General features: G+C 39.5%; 1 protein-coding gene across 1 annotated transcript in view; it reads right to left on the bottom strand.

Moving 5' to 3' along the window:
* Positions 1-21,850, bottom strand: part of PCGF6 (polycomb group ring finger 6) — a 318,754-nt gene that overhangs the window by 133,892 nt on the left and 163,012 nt on the right. The window contains exon 8 of the mRNA XM_053692452.1: positions 2,771-2,869. Coding sequence (XP_053548427.1) covers positions 2,771-2,869 — 99 coding nt within the window. The remainder of the gene's footprint in view (positions 1-2,770; positions 2,870-21,850) is intronic.

Genomic DNA, 21,850 nt, shown 5'->3' with positions numbered 1-21,850 from the left:
GAATTTTAAAGCACGAACCACGTCAAGATTGTGTAAAAGTTGGTCCTTCTTAGAAACTGGATTAGGACACAGAGAAGGAACAATGATTTCCTGGTTAATATTCTTATTAGAAAACACTTTTTGAAAAAACGTTACTGTGCCTTTAAATAATAAACAGCACACACTTTTTTACCAAATCTCAAAAAAAACATCCGATCTTTATGAAATTTACACCATATGATCCTAATGCTTTGAAAATATTGCACACCAAGTTTCAAGCCAATTAACCCCTTATTGCCCAAACCGGAGCAAATTGAAGCTGGCCACCAGTTTAACACACTACCTTCCTTGGGGATTAGTTGTGGAACAAAAATAAGCCTCCCTGTAGTCCCCCTGCAGTCTCTGGACTCTACATGTGAAGCTGCATGAAGCTATCTTGTAAAAGAACTGCGCAACTGAGGCGCGAAAATTAGGCCCTCTCCCTCTTCACTCCGGAGTTGTGAGGCCTTCCTAAGCCAAAATAGGTGTCTAAAATTATGCCAGGCCTATAAAACCCCTAAAAAGTGTTCCAAACATGATAAACACTTGTGCAAACATCAGATTATATTTAAAAATAATCGATTTTACCCATAACAGTGTCCACCAGTGATTTAAGCCCTGTAAACTAAGCCATCCTTCTATACTGAGTCTCAGAAAATGGCTTACCTTTCCACATGGGGATTTCTATCAGTCTTCTAGCATTACCAGGTCTTGTTAGAAAAAAATGACTGAGCATACCTTAAGCAGTTAAGCCTGCAAACTGTTCCCCCCAACTGAAGTTCTCTGGTATTCAACAGTCCTGCGTGGGAACAGCAATGGATTTTAGTTACTGGTGCTAAAATCATATTCCTCTCAGCAGAAATCTTCATCACTGTTCTGCCTCAGAGTAAATAGTACAAACCGGCACTATTTTAAAATAACAAACTCTTGATTGAAGAAATAAAACTACAAATCTAACACCACATAATCTTTACCACCCCCGTGGAGATGCTACTTGTTAGAGCGGCAAAGAGAATGACTGGGGGGGCGGAGTCTGAGGGGAGCTATATGGACAGCTTTGCTGTGTGCTCTCTTTGTCACTTCCTGTAGGGATTGAGAAAATCCCACAAGTAAGGATGAATCCGTGGACTGAATACACCAAGTAAGAGAAACATGCATTATTGATAAATAAGCAAATATGTGGTCTCCAACTTTGACAGAAGGAACATGCATGATAATTCCTATTAATTAGAATAGACGTTTGTTCTGATTTCAGTCTTTGCAATTGTACCGCAGTTCAGCAGCACACCATTTTGTCCATTAGCACTCATGTTTCTATAACGTAACCACTGGGATCAGAACAAACGTTTATTCTAATAGGAATTCCCCTTGACACAAAATACAATTGGGGGTGAGCTTAAATGCTATTGGGTAGCGTAATATCAGGTGAATTGAGACATCACACAATGTAAAAAAAATAAAAATAGCCCACTTATTGAAAGTTTTAAATAGAAGCTGGGATATAACTTTAGCATACTACCACTGTTGAAGAAGTATTCAATTACAAACTTTGAAACACGTAAGGCTTTTAATAAGTGGGCGGCTTTTGATCCCGGACCTTTTTTACTATGACACTTAGTTTTAGTCAGATCCGATATCACCCGTTTTTATATTGTTGGCCACTATTTCTCTAATATCTCTCTGCACATGCTCTATACCCTACCTCATAACGGATTGAGGTTGACTATTGTGATATTGTGAGTTGTTAATAGCAGAGTTCTGTAATAAATGTGATGTTTTAAACGGTATCACGCTATGGGAGTTTTTATAAATCTCTTGGAGTTAAAGTGAATTCAGACCATCTTGGATCCGGTTCCAAGAAATCTATGACTACAGAACTTTTAAGGGTGGGAAGAAAAGCCAATCCCTCTCACAGACAGAACGAAACCCTTACCTCATATGATTGAGGTAGCGTCCTGTAAGTACACCATTGCTCCTTATATTCCTGACACTTTTGTTCCGTTTGATTGAATCATAAAACTTCTATTGAGTTAACTGTGGGTGCCTCCAGCAGAGTCATTTTGCTACTCAATCAGTTAAACTTAACTATGTTTTATTAGGACTTGTGCGCTATATAATTTGATTTCTGTTGTATATATATTATGCTTATATACATATATATTTATGTGTATAGACACATTAAATAAATATATATGTATATAATCATATACACATATTTAAATGTGCTGCCATCGCTGCACAACTTACCGCCTTCACTGCGCTTAGGTTCTGATGCCATGTCTGACGGCATCAGAAAGTGGCGCCTATTTGAGCACGCTCTCGTGAGCGCAATGCTTACTAGCAATGCGATCACAAGGTCGCATTCAATTTGCGATTTACTTGTAATACCAGCGCACATTAGCGCTTAAAGGGATATGAAATCCCAAAAAAATTCTTGATTGACAAAGCATACAATTAAAAAAAAAAAAAAAAAAAAGACTTTCCAAATTTGCTTAGTTCCCATGATATTCTTTGTTGAAGAGATACCTAGTGAGGCACTACATGGCAGGAAATAGTACTGTCATCTAGTGCTCTTGCAAAAGTATAACATTCATGCAAAACTGCTGCCATGTAATGCTCCAGAAATGGGCCGGCTCCTAAACATACATCGCTCTGTATCATGAAAGAAAAATGTTGGGTTCCATATCCCTTTAATTCATTAAAACTTCTTTCAAGATCAAGTTCTAGTGAGCACGAATGGAATAAGACTCACTTGACAAGTTGCATTAAGTTCCATTTTCCTTCTTAGGAATTTCTCTACATGTCCAATTGTAGCTTCTCCTGAAACACGTACAAACTTCTTATCCAGTGCCTAATGGAAAAACGTGAAATGTTCAATTATTCTTGAAGAATGTACCATGTTTTATTAATTTATATAAAATAAGAGAATGTGCACACACACTTATTTTTTATAATTAGTTTTGAGTAGGGCTGCAACAACTAATTGGTAAGATTGATCATGAAAATAGTTTTCAACGAATCTCATTATCAATTATTTGGTTGGTGATTAGTTGGTCAGTTGTGCAGCACCAGCTGCTTCTTTCGGATTAATTGGCTGATTTTTATCCAATCACCTGAATAGGAAAAAAAAACATAATTTATGTAAGAACTTACCTGATAAATTCATTTCTTTCATATTAGCAAGAGTCCATGAGCTAGTGACGTATGGGATATACATTCCTACCAGGAGGGGCAAAGTTTCCCAAACCTCAAAATGCCTATAAATACACCACTCACCACACCCACAAATCAGTTTAACGCATAGCCAAGAAGTGGGGTGAAAGAAATGAATTTATCAGGTAAGTTCTTACATAAATTATGTTTTCTTTCATGTAATTAGCAAGAGTCCATGAGCTAGTGACGTATGGGATAATGACTACCCAAGATGTGGATCTTCCACGCAAGAGTCACTAGAGAGGGAGGGATAAAATAAAGACAACCAATTCCGCTGAAAAATAATCCACACCCAAAATAAAGTTTAAATCTTATAATGAAGAAAACTGAAATTATAAGCAGAAGAATCAAACTGAAACAGCTGCCTGAAGTATTTTTCTACCAAAAACTGCTTCAGAAGAAGAATACACGTCAAAATGGTAGAATTTAGTAAAAGTATGCAAAGAAGACCAAGTTGCTGCTTTGCAAATCTGATCAACTGAAGCTTCATTCCTAAACGCCCAGGAAGTAGAAACTGCCCTAGTAGAATGAGCTGTAATCCTTTGAGGCGGAGTTTTACCCGACTCGACATAAGCATGATGAATTAAAGATTTCAACCAAGATGCCAAATAAATGGCAGAGGCCTTCTGACCTTTCCTAGAACCGGAAAAGATAACAAATAGACTAGAAGTCTTTCAGAAATTCTTAGTAGCTTCAACATAATATTTCAAAGCTCTAACAACATCCAAAGAATGCAACGATTTCTCCTTAGAATTCTTAGGATTAGGACATAATGAAGGAACCACAATTTCTCTACTAATGTTGTTGGAATTCACAACTTTAGGTAAAAATTCAAAAGAAGTTCGCAACACCGCCTTATCCTGATGAAAAATCAGAAAAGGAGACTCACAAGAAAGAGCAGATAATTCAGAGACTCTTCTGGCAGAAGAGATCGCCAAAAGGAACAAAACTTTCCAAGAAAGTAATTTAATGTCCAATGAATGCATAGGTTCAAACGGAGGAGCTTGAAGAGCCCCCAGAACCAAATTCAAACTCCAAGGAGGAGAAATTGACTTAATGACAGGTTTTATACGAACCAAAGCTTGTACAAAACAATGAATATCAGGAAGATTAGCAATCTTTCTGTGAAAAAGAACAGAAAGAGCAGAGATTTGTCCTTTCAAGGAACTTGCAGACAAACCTTTATCCAAACCATCCTGAAGGAACAGTAAAAATCTCGGAATTCTAAAAGAATGCCAGGAAAAATGATGAGAAAGACACCAAGAAATATAAGTCTTCCAGACTCTATAATATATCTCCCTAGATACGGATTTACGAGCCTGTAACATAGTATTAATCACAGAGTCAGAGAAACCTCTTTGACTAAGAATCAAGCGTTCAATCTCCATACCTTAAAATTTAAGGATTTGAGATCCTGATGGAAAAAAGGACCTTGCGACAGAAGGTCTGGTCTTAACGGAAGAGTCCACGGTTGGCAAGAGGCCATCCGAACAAGATCCGCATACCAAAACCTGTGAGGCCATGCTGGAGCTACCAGCAGAACAAACGAGCATTCCTTCAGAATCTTGGAGATTACTCTTGGAAGAAGAACTAGAGGCGGAAAGATATAGGCAGGATGATACTTCCAAGGAAGTGACAATGCATCCACTGCTTCCGCTTGAGGATCCCTGGATCTGGACAGATACCTGGGAAGTTTCTTGATTAGATGAGAGGCCATCAGATCTATTTCTGGAAGTCCCCATATTTGAACAATCTGAAGAAATACCTCTGGGTGAAGAGACCATTCGCCCGGATGTAACGTTTGGCGACTGAGATAATCCGCTTCCCAATTGTCTATACCTGGGATATGAACCGCAGAGATTAGACAGGAGCTGGATTCCGCCCATACCAGAATTCAAGATACTTCTTTCATGGCCAGAGGACTGTGAGTCCCTCCTTGATGATTGATGTATGCCACAGTTGTGACATTGTCTGTCTGAAAACAAATGAACGATTCGCTCTTTAGAAGAGGCCAAGACTGAAGAGCTCTGAAAATTGCACCGAGTTCCAAAATATTGATTGGTAATCTCACCTCCTGAGATTCCCAAACCCCTTGTGCTGTCAGAGACCCCCAAACAGCTCCCCAACCTGTCAGACTTGCATCTGTTGAAATTACAGTCCAGGTCGGAAGAACAAAAGAAGCCCCCTGAACTAAACGATGGTGATCTGTCCACCACGTCAGAGAGTGTCGTACAATCGGTTTTAAAGATATTAATTGAGATATCTTTGTGTAATCCCTGCACCACTGGTTCAGCATACAGAGCTGAAGAGGTCACATGTGAAAACGAGCAAAGGGGATCGCATCCGATGCAGCAGTCATAAGACCTAGAATTTCCATGCATAAGGCTACCGAAGGGAATGATTGTGATTGAAGGTTTCGACAAGCTGAGATCAATTTTAGACGTCTCTTGTCTGTCAGAGTCATGGACACTGAATCTATCTGGAAACCTAAAAAGGTAACCCTTGTTTGAGGAATTAATGAACTTTTCGGTAAATTGATCCTCCAACCATGATCTTGAAGAAACAACACAAGTCGATTCGTATGAGATTCTGCTAAATGTGAAGACTGAGCAAGTACCAAGATATCGTCCAAATAAGGAAATACCACAATACCCTGTTCTCTGATTACAGACAAAAGGGCACCGAGAACCTTTGTGAAAATCCTTGGAGCTGTTGCTAGGCCAAACGGCAGAGCCACAAACTGGTAATGCTTGTCTAGGAAAGAGAATCTCAGAAACTGATAATGATCTGGATGAATCGGAATATGCAGATATGCATCCTGTAAATCTATTGTGGACATATAATGCCCTTGCTGAACAAAAGGCAGAATAGTCCTTATAGTTACCATCTTGAATGTTGGTATCCTTACATAACGATTCAATATTTTTAGATCCAGAACTGGTCTGAAGGAATTCTCCTTCTTTGGTACAATGAAGAGATTTGAATAAAACCCCAGCCCCTGTTCCAGAACTGGAACTGGCATAATTACTCCAGCCAACTCTAGATCTGAAACACATTTCAGAAATGCTTGAGCCTTTGCTGGATTTACTGGGACACGGGAAAGAAAAAATCTCTTTGCAGGAGGCCTTATCTTGAAGCCAATTCTGTACCCTTCTGAAACAATGTTTTGAATCCAAAGATTGTGAATTGAATTGATCCAAATTTGTTTGAAAAAACGTAATCTGCCCCCTACCAGCTGGGCTGGAATGAGGGCCGCACCTTCATGTGGACTTGGGAGCTGGTTTTGGTTTTCTAAAAGGCTTTGACTTATTCCAGACTGGAGATGGTTTCCAAACTGATACCGCTCCTGAGGGCGAAGGATCAGGCTTTTGTTCCTTATTGTGACGAAAGGAACGAAAACGATTATTAGACCTAAATTTACCTTTAGATTTTCTATCTTGTGGTAAAAAAGTTCCTTTCCCTCCAGTAACAGTTGAGATAATAGAATCCAACTGAGAACCAAATAATTTATTACCCTGGAAAGAAAGGGAAAGCAAAGTTGACTTAGAAGACATATCAGCATTCCAAGTTTTAAGCCATAAAGCTCTTCTAGCTAGAATAGCTAGAGACATATACCTGACATCAACTCTAATGATATCAAAGATGGCATCACAAATAAAGTTATTAGCATGTTGAAGAAGATTAACAATGCTATGAGAGTTATGATCTGTTACTTGTTGCGCTAAAGCTTCTAACCAAAAAGTTGAAGCTGCAGCCACATCCGCTAAAGATATAGCAGGTCTAAGAAGATTACCTGAACATAAGTAAGCTTTTCTTAGAAAGGATTCAATCTTCCTATCTAAAGGATCCTTAAAGGAAGTACTATCTGCCGTAGGAATAGTAGTACGTTTAGCAAGAGTAGAGACAGCCCCATCAACCTTAGGGATTTTGTCCCAAAATTCTAATCCGTCAGACGGCACAGGATATAATTGCTTAAAACGTTTAGAAGGAGTAACAGAATTACCCAAATTATTCCATTCCCTGGAGATTACTTCAGAAATAGCATCAGGGACAGGAAAAACTTCTGGAATAACTACAGGAGATTTAAAAACCTTATTTAAACGTTTAGATTTAGTATCAAGAGGACCAGAATCCTCTATTTCTAATGCAATTAAGACCTCTTTAAGTAAAGAACGAATAAATTCCATTTTGAATAAATATGAAGATTTATCAGCATCAACCTCTGAGACAGAATCCTCTGAACCAGAGGAACCACTATCAGAATCAGAATGATGATGTTCATTTAAAAATTCATCTGAAAAATGAGAAGTTTTAAAAGACCTTTTACGTTTACTAGAAGGGGGAATAACAGACATAGCCTTCTTAATAGATTTAGAAACAAAATCTCTTATGTTAACAGGAACACTCTGAGCATTAGATGTTGATGGAACCACAACAGGTAATGTAACATTACTAAAGGAAATATTATCTGCATTAACAAGTTTGTCATGACATTCATTACAAACAACAGCTGGAGGAACAGATACCACAAGTTTACAACAGATACACTTAACTTTGGTAGATCCAGCACCAGGCAGCGTTTTTCCAGAAGTATCTTCTAACTCAGTGTCAATCTGGGACATCTTGCAATATGTAATAGAGAAAACAACATATAAAGCAAAATTGATCAAATTCCTTAAATGACAGTTTCAGGAATGGGAAAAAATGCCAGTGAACAAGCTTCTAGCAACCAGAAGCAATAAATTATGAGACTTAAATAATGTGGAGACAAAAATGTCGCCCATATTTTTTAGCGCCAAAAAAGACGCCCACATTATTTGACGCCTAAATGCTTTTGGCGCCAAAAATGACGCCACATCCGGAACGCCGACACTTTTGGCGCAAAAAAACATCAAAAATGACGCAACTTCCGGCGACACGTATGACGCCGGAAACAGAAAAAACTTTTTGCGCCAAAAAAGTCCACGCCAAGAATGACGCAATACAATGAAGCATTTTCAGCCCCCGCGAGCCTAACAGCCCACAGGAAAAAAAGTCAAATTTTAAGGTAAGAAAAAAATTGATTTATTCAAATGCATTATCCCAAATATGAAACTGACTGTCTGAAATAAGGAACGTTGAACATCCTGAGTTAAGGCAAATAAATGTTTGAATACATATATTTAGAACTTTATACAAAAGTGCCCAACCATAGCTTAGAGTGTCACAGAAAATAAGACTTACTTACCCCAGGACACTCATCTACATGTAGTAGAAAGCCAAACCAGTACTGAAACGAGAATCAGTAGAGGTAATGGTATATATAAGAGTATATCGTCGATCTGAAAAGGGAGGTAAGAGATGAATCTCTACGACCGATAACAGAGAACCTATGAAATAGACCCCGTAGAAGGAGATCATTGAATTCAAATAGAACCAACCAAAAATCCAGCACTAGAAAGCAACCGGGTGTGCACGCTTCAGGAATACTGCACTGTATTCCACACAATATACAGTCATGAAGAAGAAGCAGCACCAGCCAAGTAGTATCAAACAGATTTATTCGTGCAATATGCACAGTGAACAGCCAGACCCACAAATAGCAACGTTTCGGACTTAGTCCTTAATCATGCATAGTTACACCTGGAGATAATGCAGCTTAAATACACCTGTAAACCACACCCATACCTAAAAATACCTTTAACATACTGAATGTTGGCACCATCTAGTGGTCATATATAAAACTTTTTTAACAGAATAAAAAATCAGGTTAAACACATATTGCTCCTAACAAATCTAAGAACCATTTCAAACATTTTGGCATTTCAAACAACTTTTGCAGGTAATCAATAGATCATACACTCTATAGACATAGAGACCAATCAAGTTCCCTATTCATACCTTTTGGATGCATGGTATCCAATCTATTGATCCAATAGGCCTCCCTAATTTTAAGTCTCTTTGCTCTATTGCCCCCTCTCCTAAGGTGTCCCACTTGTTCTAGTATCTGGAACCTCAATTGAGTCAAGCTGTGACCAACTGACAAAAAATGGTTGGCCACCGGGGCATCTAACTTTTCTGTTCTTATGCTACTCTTGTGTTGGGTCATTCTTTCTCGTACTGTGCGGGTGGTCTCCCCTACATACCCCAAACCACATGGGCATTTAATATAATATATAGCAAAATCTGTGTTACAAGTAAAATGCCCCCTAATCTCAAATCTTTTCCCTGTTCCAGAATGGCTAAAAAAAGGCCCCTTAATCATGTTATTGTAGTGTGAGCAACCAAGGCAGGGAAAGCAGCCCAGATTTTTACCCCCAATGTATCTCTGAACCATTGACTTAGATGGACCAATGTCAGCATGAACTAACAGGTCTTTCAAATGTCTGCCTCTCCTGAATGCAGGCATCGGTGGCTCTTTAAATTCAGGTACATCAGGATTATATGTTTTCAAAATGTGCCAATGTTTAGAGATGATCCTATTTATCTTATTACTCAACTTTGAATACTGACTTACAAAGATTAACCTGTTAGATCTTTCCTTCTTTTTGGCTTCCTCCTGTGGTAATAAATCTTGTCTTGGGATTGTCTCTACATTTTCAATCTCCTTTTGAATAAGGGCGGATGGATAACCCCTAGCCTTAAACCGGTCACCCATCTCTTCCAATCTCTGCTTTACAGGGCCTGTTTCAGAGACAATTCTTTTAACCCTGAGGAGTTGACTTCTTGGAAGTGACCTAATCAAGGACGGGGGGTGCATACTGTTGTAGTGAAGAAGAGTGTTGCAATCTGTTTCTTTCTTATGTAGATCAACTACAAGTCCCTGGTTACTTTTAAGTACCCTGGTGTCAAGGAACACAACACTCTCCTCACTACAAACCAGCTTAAATTTAATGTGACAAGTGGCAGAGTTAAGTTCATTCACAAATTCTTCAAGGGTTCCAATGTCGCCCAACCACACGCCAAATATATCGTCAATATAGCGCCACCAAGTGGCCGCATATTTAAGAAATAATGGATTATTATAGACAAAATACTCCTCATACATATTCATGTATATATTGGCGTATGTAGGGGCGACATTGGAACCCATGGCTGTACCTTGTAGCTGCAAATAATAATGATCCTCAAAAAGAAAATAATTGCACCTCAGGATGATATTCAATAGTTGCAAGATAAATTCCCTATGTAGGGTATTATGTCTCTCATCCTGACACATGATCTTATTTACAGCGCCAATACCAGCCTCATGTGTAATGGATGTATATAATGAAGTAACATCCAAACTGAAGAGGATTCCTTTAGTGTTCTCAATTGGTATACTCTGAAGTTTTTTAAGAAAGTCCCCTGTATCTTTAATAAAGGAACTAGAGTAAACATATGGTCTTAAAGATTTATCTAAGAAAATAGATGCATTCGCTAGTAATGAACCCATACCAGCCACTATAGGGCGGCCTGGAGGGGCCCTGGCATTCTTATGTACCTTGGGAAGGGTATAAAGGACAGGGGTAATGTCCTCAGTATTTAAAAGGAACTGCTCAGTATCTTTGTCGATAATGCCTAGTTTAACCGCTCTCTGCACACAGAATGTAATTTCCTTTTTGATCTTAAAAAAGGGGTTATAATCCAACTTTTGATATACAGCTGAATCAGACAATTGGGAATGGATTTCATTCACATAATACTGTTTATCAAGGAGCACTGTGGCCCCACCCTTATCGGCCCCTTTAATGACCAATGATTTGTTATTCCTGAGTTTATCTAATGCTTGTTTCTCATTTGCAGATAAACTACCCCTTTTATCCTTATCCACTTTATTAGGGAGGCCTATTGGATCAATAGATTGGATACCATGCATCCAAAAGGTATGAATAGGGAACTTGATTGGTCTCTATGTCTATAGAGTGTATGATCTATTGATTACCTGCAAAAGTTGTTTGAAATGCCAAAATGTTTGAAATGGTTCTTAGATTTGTTAGGAGCAATATGTGTTTAACCTGATTTTTTATTCTGTTAAAAAAGTTTTATATATGACCACTAGATGGTGCCAACATTCAGTATGTTAAAGGTATTTTTAGGTATGGGTGTGGTTTACAGGTGTATTTAAGCTGCATTATCTCCAGGTGTAACTATGCATGATTAAGGACTAAGTCCGAAACGTTGCTATTTGTGGGTCTGGCTGTTCACTGTGCATATTGCACGAATAAATCTGTTTGATACTACTTGGCTGGTGCTGCTTCTTCTTCATGATTGAATTCAAATAGGCAATACTCTCTTCACATCCCTCTGACATTCACTGCACGCTCAGAGGAAAACTGGGCTCCAACCTGCTGCGGAGCGCATATCAACGTAGAATCTAGCACAAACTTACTTCACCACCTCCATAGGAGGCAAAGTTTGTAAAACTGATTTGTGGGTGTGGTGAGGGGTGTATTTATAGGCATTTTGAGGTTTGGGAAACTTTGCCCCTCCTGGTAGGAATGTATATCCCATACGTCACTAGCTCATGGACTCTTGCTAATTACATGAAAGAAATAAAATACCATGTGTAGGAGTTCATCAGAGTGAAGAGGATGGTGCTGTGTATTTGACTAACTAATCGCAGACCACCTAATCAATAATGAGATTAATTGACAACTACTTTTATGATAAATCTTACAGATTAGTTGTTGCAGCCCTAGTTGTTTAAGTGCATTTTCAAGTAAAGAATAGTAGATACAAATATAAAACTATCACTCTGGTTCTGACTTTGTCAATCTAATGCAGGGTTGGGCAAGAAGTAGATTGCGGTCTACTAGTGGACCGTAAGTGAATTTTGAGGTGACTGCCTGTAAGATTTCAAAAGTCTGCATAATAAGAGAAAGATGCCTCACACATCTATGGCAGCAAGGCTCTTCCCTCAGAATCTAGAATTCTAGATAGAATCTAGATTCTGAGTGAAGAGCCTCGCCACTGTAGATGTGTGAGAAATTTCTCTCTTATGCAGACTTTTGAAATCAGCTATGACTCTGAGTCTATGATGGCGGTATGGGCACTGTACTTTAGCATGCATGACGTGGCTGTAGCTGAACTCACTGCCACAGCTTTGGTTACAGAACCTGCCCCCTAATCAACCTGAAATGGTGTCCAGCCAATAAATTACTTTGTAGAATGAGTCTCACAATCAAGCCGTCTTGATTGTGAGACTACTTATCATACACAGGTGTGGTACACAGATAAGGTTGCTTGACGGTCCTTGCATGATGTAAAGAGAGAGCTCTCGCTGTAAGTAAAGAGAGAGCGGCTGTATTTGTTAAAGAGTGCAGCTGATTTTTGTGGTAATAAATATAAATATACTTCAGGAAAGTTTTCCTCTGTGAAAAGCACACTGCTCTAAAAGAGGCTACTCCTGGGTAGTAAATCGCCATAGAACTAGCTGATGAGCTGTTCGTTCCTGGTAAAGCGCTTCTCTCTCCTCCATATGCAAATATATACATTATTGTAATTATTATTATCATCAAGACTGGTGGGGTTTTTTTTTTTTAGTTAGGTGACCACGTCACTTGGAATAAAATTAGAGGTAGCCCTTGCCTTACAAAAGTCTGCCCACCCCTGATCTAATGTAATACATTTGCAGTTTAGTGTAGATTTATATATATATATATATATATATATATATATATATATATATATACACACACACATACATACACACACACACTACCACAGAAAATCTGATTTAAATACATAATATAGTATTATAAGTATAATACATGTAACACACTACATACATATGTACAATATAGCCACAACCCCCAGGCTCATATAGGTTTTTTTAATAAATGGACAGGAAACCCCAAAAATGTCTTTCATGATTCAGATAGAACATACAATTATTTGTTGAACAGGATTGTTGAACAGGCAGTGATCCCTATTGCTTCCTACACTGCCACTCATTTGAACAGAGAGGATAAGCCCACTAATTTAAAAAAAATAAAAAAATATATTGTTGAATGGTTCTTTTAACATCAGGGTCTAAATGAGTTACTGGGGTTTTCTCCTGCATTAATTAGAACAGCATCTCGGGCTTGAGCTTTGGAATGTGATAAAAGCCTGCACTAGTAAATTGTGCAAAAGTGCCCAAAAGTATTATAAACTGTATGTAGTGTTACCTGGTGTATGTCCCTAGGCTATGTGAATCATGTGTACATGCTCATGCTAATAGCCATCTTTACTGGAAGCAAAAAATTAACTAAGGAATAAAGCAATTGCGCGAGGGATTAAAGCTCTGTTGTCTGGTGTGTTTTGCCACGTCCTGTAGGATGGGATTTTAATTCCACGTGGGATGGCTCATAGACTCTCACCATCTTAAGAAACAAAAGCAAAAAAACAGGAAGGGAATGTCTTTGTGCTGTCAGCTAGAATTTAAACTGTGAATACAACATTCCTGTTTTCTGTCACATTTATGACGACAGCACATGAAATGGGATAATTCTAGGCTACTGCTTCTGTACCAGTGCAATTAGAATGACCATAAGGAGAACATATTGGTTTGATTGACAAAAGAGATCAATAACTGTCATTGGAAGCAAAAGATAAAAACCAGTAATATTTTCCATTTTTAAAGGGTCAGTCTACACTTTGGTCATCTTAAAGTCTGACCTTAGATTAAGCTACAAATAGCATCCTGCGCCCTTTCTCTATCATGCAGCAGTAACAGTTAAAAAGTTATTTTAAAGTGAATATTGTTTCTGGCCACTTTGAAATGACTGCCAATCTCAGCCCACTGATGACATCATGATCTGGGCTGCATATGGCATCCAATCACAAAAGGCTCACTAGTTGGATTCAGCAGACTGTCAATGCTATTCAGCAGAGTGCCTAGATGCAGCCCAGATTCATGTCATCATCAGTGGGCTGAGATTGGCAGTCATTTCAAAGTGGCCAGAAACAATATTCACTTTAAAATAACTTCTTTACTATTACTGCTGCATGATAGAGAAAGGGCACAGGATGCTATTTGCAGCTTCATCTAAGGTAAGAGTTTAAAAAGACTAAGGTGTAGACTGTCCCTTTACGCATTTTACCTCTATGCTGTAGCAGTAATAGTTCATATTCATGTTCGCACTCTCTTCCTGAATTTTCAAAGCATTAAATACAGTAAGACTAACAATGGTCTTTAAATGGACACACAAGTAAATCCCTGAAAGATAAGAACACATGCTAGTTTTGGAGACAATGCATGCTGAGACAGCATGATAGCTGCTTTATTTAGCCCTGCCATCACTTCGCTTTGTGTCTGTGTTAAAGGAGAAACATAAAACAGGCTATATTTACAATAAGTATCACAAATCATTCAAGCGACTGCACACATAAAATAAGAACCTTGCCACAAAGGTGAAATGGCAAATCATATGTTTTAAACACAGAAAAGGACTTACATTAAACTACATTGCACTGAAAAGTTTCATTCTGAGTACTGGTAGTATAATTAAAAGGGTCATTCCAGTGTAAAAATAAATAGCTAGATTACAAGTTTTGCGTTAGGGTAAAAAAGCAGCGTTAAGAGGTCCTAACGCTGCTTTTTTACTACCGCTGGTATTACGAGTCTTGAAGGTTTAGGGTCACCACACACTTCTTTGGCCTTACCGCAAAACGACTTACGTAAACTCTGTAAAGTCTTTTTTCTATGGGACTTCCATAGCGCAAGTATTACGAGTCTGTCCTGGGAGGCCAAAAAGTGAGCGGTAGACCCTCTCCTGTCAAGAGTCCTACCGCATTTAAAAGTCAGTAGTTAAGAGTTTTATGGTACAACGCTGTAGCATAAAACTCATAACTAAAGAAATTTACAGAAATTTAAACTAACTACACCTAATCTAATAGCCCTATTAAAATAAAAAAGCCCCCCCAAAATAAAAAAAAACCCTAGCCTAAACTAAACTACCAATAGCCCTTGAAAGGGCCTTTTGTGGGGCATTGCCCCAAAGTAATCAGCTTTTTTACCTGTAAAACAAAATACAAACAACCCCCCCAACAGTAAAACCCACCACCCACACAAACAACCCCCCAAATAAAATACTATCTAAAAAACCTAAACTCCCCATTGCCCTGAAAAGGGCATTTGGATGGGCATTGCCCTTAAAAGGGCAGTTAGCTCTTTTGCGGCCCAAAGCCCCTAACCTAAAAAATAAAACCCACCCAATACACCCTTAAAAAACCTAACACTAACCCCCTGAAGATCGACTTCCTGGGAGACGTCTTCATCCAAGCCGGGGAAGTGGTCCTCCTGACGGCAGAAGTCTTCATCCAGATGGTATCGTCTATCTTCTTCCATCCGGCGTGGAGCGGGTCCATCTTCAAGACATCCGACGCAGAGCATCCTCTTCATCCGACGACTAAAACAGAATGAAGGTACCTTTAAAGTGACGTCATCCGAGATGGCGTCCCCCTTAGATTCCGATTGGCTGATAGAATTCTATCAGCCAATCGGAATTAAGGCAGAAAAAATCCTATTGGCTGATGCAATCAGCCAATAGGATTGAAGTCCAATCTTATTGGCTGATGCAATCAGCCAATAGGATTGAGCATGCATTCTATTGGCTGATTCACCTTGTCATAGATACCTCTATGAAACAAAATTATGTGTTCAATCGCCAGGTCATCAAAGCTAAGGACCAAAGAACTTGATAAAAGAAAGGACCCTGAGATAGGTCTCTTCTGAGAGAAAGATACCTAGGAGAGCAAGAGGACATTTGAGCAAAGCCTGCATACCAAATTCCGCAAGGCTAAGCTGGAAAAAGGGACAAGAAACCTACAATTTTTCTTTCATGACTCAGAGCATACAATTTTAAACAACATTCAAATTTACTTCTGTTATTAAATTTGCTTAGTTATTTTGGTATCCTTTGTTAAAGAGGCAGCAAAGCACTACTGGGAGCTAGCTGAACACATCAGGTAAGCCAATGACAAGAGGCATATATGTGCAGCAACGAATCAGTAGCTAGTTCCCAGTAGTGCTTTGCTGCTCCTGAGCATACCTAGATATTCTTTTCAACAAAGGATACCATGAGTACAAATCAAGTTTAGATAATAGAAGTAAAACTGTAAAAATTGCATGCGCTATCTTAATTTTAGAATAAACAAATATGAGTTGCATATGCCTTTAAGAATGTTCTGGTCTGATTCTAGCTATCACTTTGGGTAATAAGACAAGTTGAGGAAAGATGTGAATCAGCTTCATTGACAAAGGTATCACTAAGCCACCAGAGACGCCTGAAGCAAAATAGCGAGGAAGCTGTGGCACAAATGGGAACACTTAAGGGCTTCTCTGGCCATCCCCAGTGTCTTACAATAAGCTAGAGAACGTCCTGCCATTCCCTCAGATGGAGGCATTGTTGACTTCCAGTTGTTGAATTTGGGGAATATGAATATCTAAGATCACACTATAATGGGTCTTCTCCAATCTCATGATGCAAGACACCTCCCTCATTGTCAAGGAACCTTCTGATCCTTTTTGATGATTGACATAACCCACTGCGGTTTGTTTGATTGGAACCAAAAGAAAAGTTCCTATCTGTGTCAAGGCCAATGCTGTAGCACTCTGAAATTTTTTCGGAATTCCATAATATGGATAGGTAACCTCCCCTTCTGAGGAGACCTAACTACTAGCATCCTCAGAGACCCCCCCCCCCCCCCACTGCTCCCCAGCCCAGAAGGCTGGTTTCTAATGAGATTATAGTCTAGTCAAAACATCAAAACAAGGCTCCCTGAACAATGGAATGGCAATTCTACCATCAACCCAGAGGCTTGTCAACTGATCCAGGTAGATAATCTGAGGCAAATACTTGATACTACTCATACAGAGGAGACAGTTACAGGGGCCACAGATGCAATTTGGAGAATGGAAATTTAGGTGACACCCATCAACTCGACCACCTTCATATACATGGTCACAGTTTTCAATGGAGTGTGCTGCAATCTGGCACATACTGATTAAAGCTTGCATCTGCCCTCTTCCATCAGAGACATCATTATAGACACTGAATCTTGTATAGACTTCAGGAAAAAGACTAGAGAGCTCTTTGATAATGTATGCACCAGCTTTGTCTGTGTAGCAGAGAGAAGTAGGGCATCTGTGTGCAGTAGCCTGAACCAGAAAACCATCCAGATAAGAAGCCAATGAACTTCAGATATTTTCTTTGTATTAGGATGTGCAAATGTGCATCTTTTATGTTTATAGTTGACATAAACTGATCTGTCTACATTGGAAGGAGGATAATGTGTTTAGTTTCCATCTCAAAAGCTGGAACTTTCAGAAACCTGTTTAGGGATTCCAGATCAAGGGTGATAAGAAATGTTTCTTCCATTTAGGGGACAAAGAACATGTCTGAGTAATGAGCAAGTTTGAGTAAAAACCCTGAAGTAAACAGAGCAATAACCCCTTACTCCTAGACCTGCAATGTGGGAGAGCAAGACCTGTATCTTGATTCAAGACAGAAGATATATTTCTTGGGAAGGCCTCCAGCCTCCATTTTGCATCATTGAGCTACAAACAGTAACACTCAGTGATCTGAAATGGAGTGTGCCCACACCGCCTCAAAAGCTACCCCCACTTGTAAGGGCATCCTGATAGGCGGCACACCTTCATGCTGTCTTGGAAGCGGAACTGGACTTCTTGGCCTGCTTGGTCTAAGATATGATAGCATCTAGGCAAGAGCCAAATCTTACTTTGAAAGGGCAAAGACAGAATTGTGCTCTTAGAGACAATTTCAGCAGACCAAGACTTAGCTAATGCACATTTCTAACTAACACAGCCATTGTAGCCATTTTAGCTTAAAGGGACAGTAAAGTCAAAATTAAACTTGAATGATTCAGATAGAGCATGTCATTTTAAACAACTTTCCAATTTACTTCTGTTAGCAAATGTATTTTGCTCTCTTTCTTTTACTGAAGAGTAAAATTAGGTAGGCTAATAAGAGATCATGAGTGTGCACTCTATGGTAGCAGTGTTTTATAACATTATTTGTAGCGTTGTTATACAATGTTGCAAACCACTGCAGCTAAATCACTAAAGACACATGCACACGCCTGAGCTCTTATAAGCCTACCTAGTTTTAGTCTTCAATAAAAGATACCAAAAGAACAAAGCAAATTTAATAGCAGAAGTAAATTGGAAAGTTGTTTAAAATTCCATGCTCTAGCTGAATCATGAAAGTTTAATTTTGAGTTTATTGTCCCTTTAAATGTAAAACATCTTACTGCAGCATAACAAATAAAGCTCTCAGTAACCTTAAACAACTTCATTTGATATTGGATTTCTTCCAAAGGTCCTTCTCTAGATGTAATCTCAGGGAAGTTATCATACCAAAACAGACATGGCCGCCACCACACAGACCATGCTTAAAGCAGGGTTAAATAAATAGTCCACCAAATGAGAGGAGTTTCTATGGAAAACACTACTCCCTTAGAGGTACTATCTTCTCAGTCCACCTTAAGGACTTACTTCCAGACCTCCAGATTAGAGGTTGGCAAAAACTACATGGCCTTATACTTGGCGTAAGGAGTAAATGGTACCCTTAGCTTACTACACTCCTTAGACAATAACCCAAACACTGATTCATTTATAGGGAAGTTGGGAGGTTGTTTTGGAGCAGACCTAAATAATCTATCCAGCACTTTAGTATTATTCTTAAGACGGTTGCTTGGATCATCCCCCCTAATTTGAAGTTAGCATATACACATCTTGAAGAAAATATCCCCACCAACTGATTTTAGCGGTATCCTGACACTCAGCAACTTATCCTTAGGGCTAGATTTGTCATGATGTGAAAGTCCCAATCGGTTGCAGATACTGAGTCTGCTACTGATATTTATGAAGCCGCAGTTTAAACCGCTGCTTCCTAAATCCTATCCGCCAACTTATGTTGAATGACAAGCCCTACCCTCATGTAATTGGTTATGAGAGGGCAGGGGCTACATTGCACGTAAATATGGGGAACAAAACCAAACTACAAATTGTAATAAAATGCAGACAGGATCACGTGAACCCTGTCCATCCACAAATTGATGAATCTAGCCCTTAGCAGAAGAGTAGTTTGGATCAATCATTTCCTCTGGGTCAGTCCATCCCAAGTGGTCCAAAAATTGTAAAGTTTGTTGCTTGACCATTTAAAATTTCCCAATTTTTTTTTTATAGTGATTACCTTCATGTATTGGTATTGAAGGGTTCAAGTCTGTCCTTAAATTTTTTTTGGGGTACCTTGTTTTGTCCACAGTAGATATCTTGATTGATGTTCTTGATCCAGGTTTCACAAAAACATCAGTTTTCCTTGCTGATGTCCTCAATCAGCACTGGTCATTATAGACACAAGCGACAGTCATTCTGTAGAATCAGGATGATACATTTCATCGCTGCATATTCTTCAAACTCTTGTGATGCAGATGTAAAGAAACATCTGATAGTACCCTCTAATACTGCCTAAAATGGTGAAAAACATAATTTATGCTTACCTGATAAATTCCTTTCTTCTGTTGTGTGATCAGTCCACGGGTCATCATTACTTCTGGGATATTATCTGCTCCCCTACAGGAAGTGCAAGAGGATTCACCCAGCAGAGTTGCTATATAGCTCCTCCCCTCTACGTCACCTCCAGTCATTCGACCAAAGACCAACGAGAAAGGAGAAGCCAAGGGTGTAGTGGTGACTGGATTATAATTTAAAAAATGTTTACCTGCCTTAAAAAACAGGGCGGGCCGTGGACTGATCACACAACAGAAGAAAGGAATTTATCAGGTAAGCATAAATTATGTTTTCTTCTGTTATGTGTGATCAGTCCACGGGTCATCATTACTTCTGGGATACCAATACCAAAGCAAAAGTACACGGATGACGGGAGGGATAGGCAGGCTCATTATACAGAAGGAACCACTGCCTGAAGAACCTTTCTCCCAAAAATAGCCTCCGAAGAAGCAAAAGTGTCAAATTTGTAAAATTTGGAAAAAGTATGAAGCGAAGACCAAGTTGCAGCCTTGCAAATCTGTTCAACAGAGGCCTCATTCTTAAAGGCCCAAGTGGAAGCCACAGCTCTAGTAGAATGAGCTGTAATTCTTTCAGGAGGCTGCTGTCCAGCAGTCTCATAGGCTAAACGAATTATGCTACGAAGCCAGAAGGAGAGAGAGGTAGCCGAAGCCTTATGACCTCTCCTCTGACCAGAGTACACGACAAACAGGGAAGACGTTTGTCGAAAATCCTTAGTTGCCTGCAAGTAGAACTTGAGGGCACGAACTACATCCAGATTGTGTAGAAGACGTTCCTTCTTTGAAGAAGGATTTGGACACAAGGATGGAACAACAATCTCTTGATTGATATTCCTGTTAGTGACTACCTTAGGTAAGAACCCAGGTTTAGTACGCAGAACCACCTTGTCTGAGTGAAAGATCAGATAAGGAGAATCACAATGTAAGGCTGATAATTCAGAGACTCTTCGAGCCGAGGAAATAGCCATTAAAAATAGAACTTTCCAAGATAACAATTTTATATCAATGGAATGAAGGGGTTCAAACGGAACACCCTGTAAAACGTTAAGAACTAAGTTTAAACTCCATGGCGGAGCAACAGTTTTAAACACAGGCTTGATCCTAGCTAAAGCCTGACAAAATGCCTGGACGTCTGGATTTTCTGACAGACGCTTATGTAACAAGATGGACAGAGCTGAGATCTGTCCCTTTAATGAGCTAGCCGATAAACCCTTTTCTAAACCTTCTTGTAGAAAGGACAATATCCTAGGAATCCTAACCTTACTCCAGGAGTAATCTTTGGATTCACACCAGTATAGGTATTTACGCCATATTTTATGGTAAATCTTTCTAGTAACAGGCTTCCTAGCCTGTATCAGGGTATCAATAACCGACTCAGAAAAACCACGTTTTGATAAAATCAAGCGTTCAATTTCCAAGCAGTCAGCTTCAGAGAAGTTAGATTTTGATTTTTGAATGGACCCTGTATCAGAAGGTCCTGTCTTAGAGGTAGAGACCAAGGCGGACAGGATGACATGTCCACTAGATCTGCATACCAAGTCCTGCGTGGCCATGCAGGTGCTATTAGAATCACTGATGCTCTCTCCTGTTTGATTTTGGCAATCAATCGAGGAAGCAGCGGGAAGGGTGGAAACACATAAGCCATCCTGAAGTTCCAAGGTGCTGTCAAAGCATCTATCAGAACCGCTCCCGGATCCCTGGATCTGGATCCGTAGCGAGGAAGTTTGGCGTTCTGGCGAGACGCCATGAGATCTATCTCTGGTTTGCCCCAACGTCGAAGTATTTGGGCAAAGACCTCCGGATGAAGTTCCCACTCCCCCGGATGAAAAGTCTGGCGACTCAAGAAATCCGCCTCCCAGTTCTCCACTCCCGGGATGTGGATTGCTGACAGGTGGCAAGAGTGAGACTCTGCCCAGCGAAATATCTTTGATACTTCCATCATTGCTAGGGAGCTTCTTGTCCCTCCCTGATGGTTGATGTAAGCTACAGTCGTGATGTTGTCCGACTGAAACCTGATAAACCCCCGAGTTTTTAACTGGGGCCAAGCTAGAAGGGCATTGAGAACTGCTCTCAATTCCAGAATGTTTATTGGCAGGAGACTTTCCTCCTGACTCCATTGTCCCTG

Source organism: Bombina bombina, chromosome 9, assembly GCF_027579735.1.
Source record: "Bombina bombina isolate aBomBom1 chromosome 9, aBomBom1.pri, whole genome shotgun sequence".
NCBI lineage: Eukaryota > Metazoa > Chordata > Amphibia > Anura > Bombinatoridae > Bombina > Bombina bombina.
The sequence above is the reverse complement of the archived record's forward strand: the minus strand, read 5'-3'. Positions and strand labels throughout refer to the sequence as shown.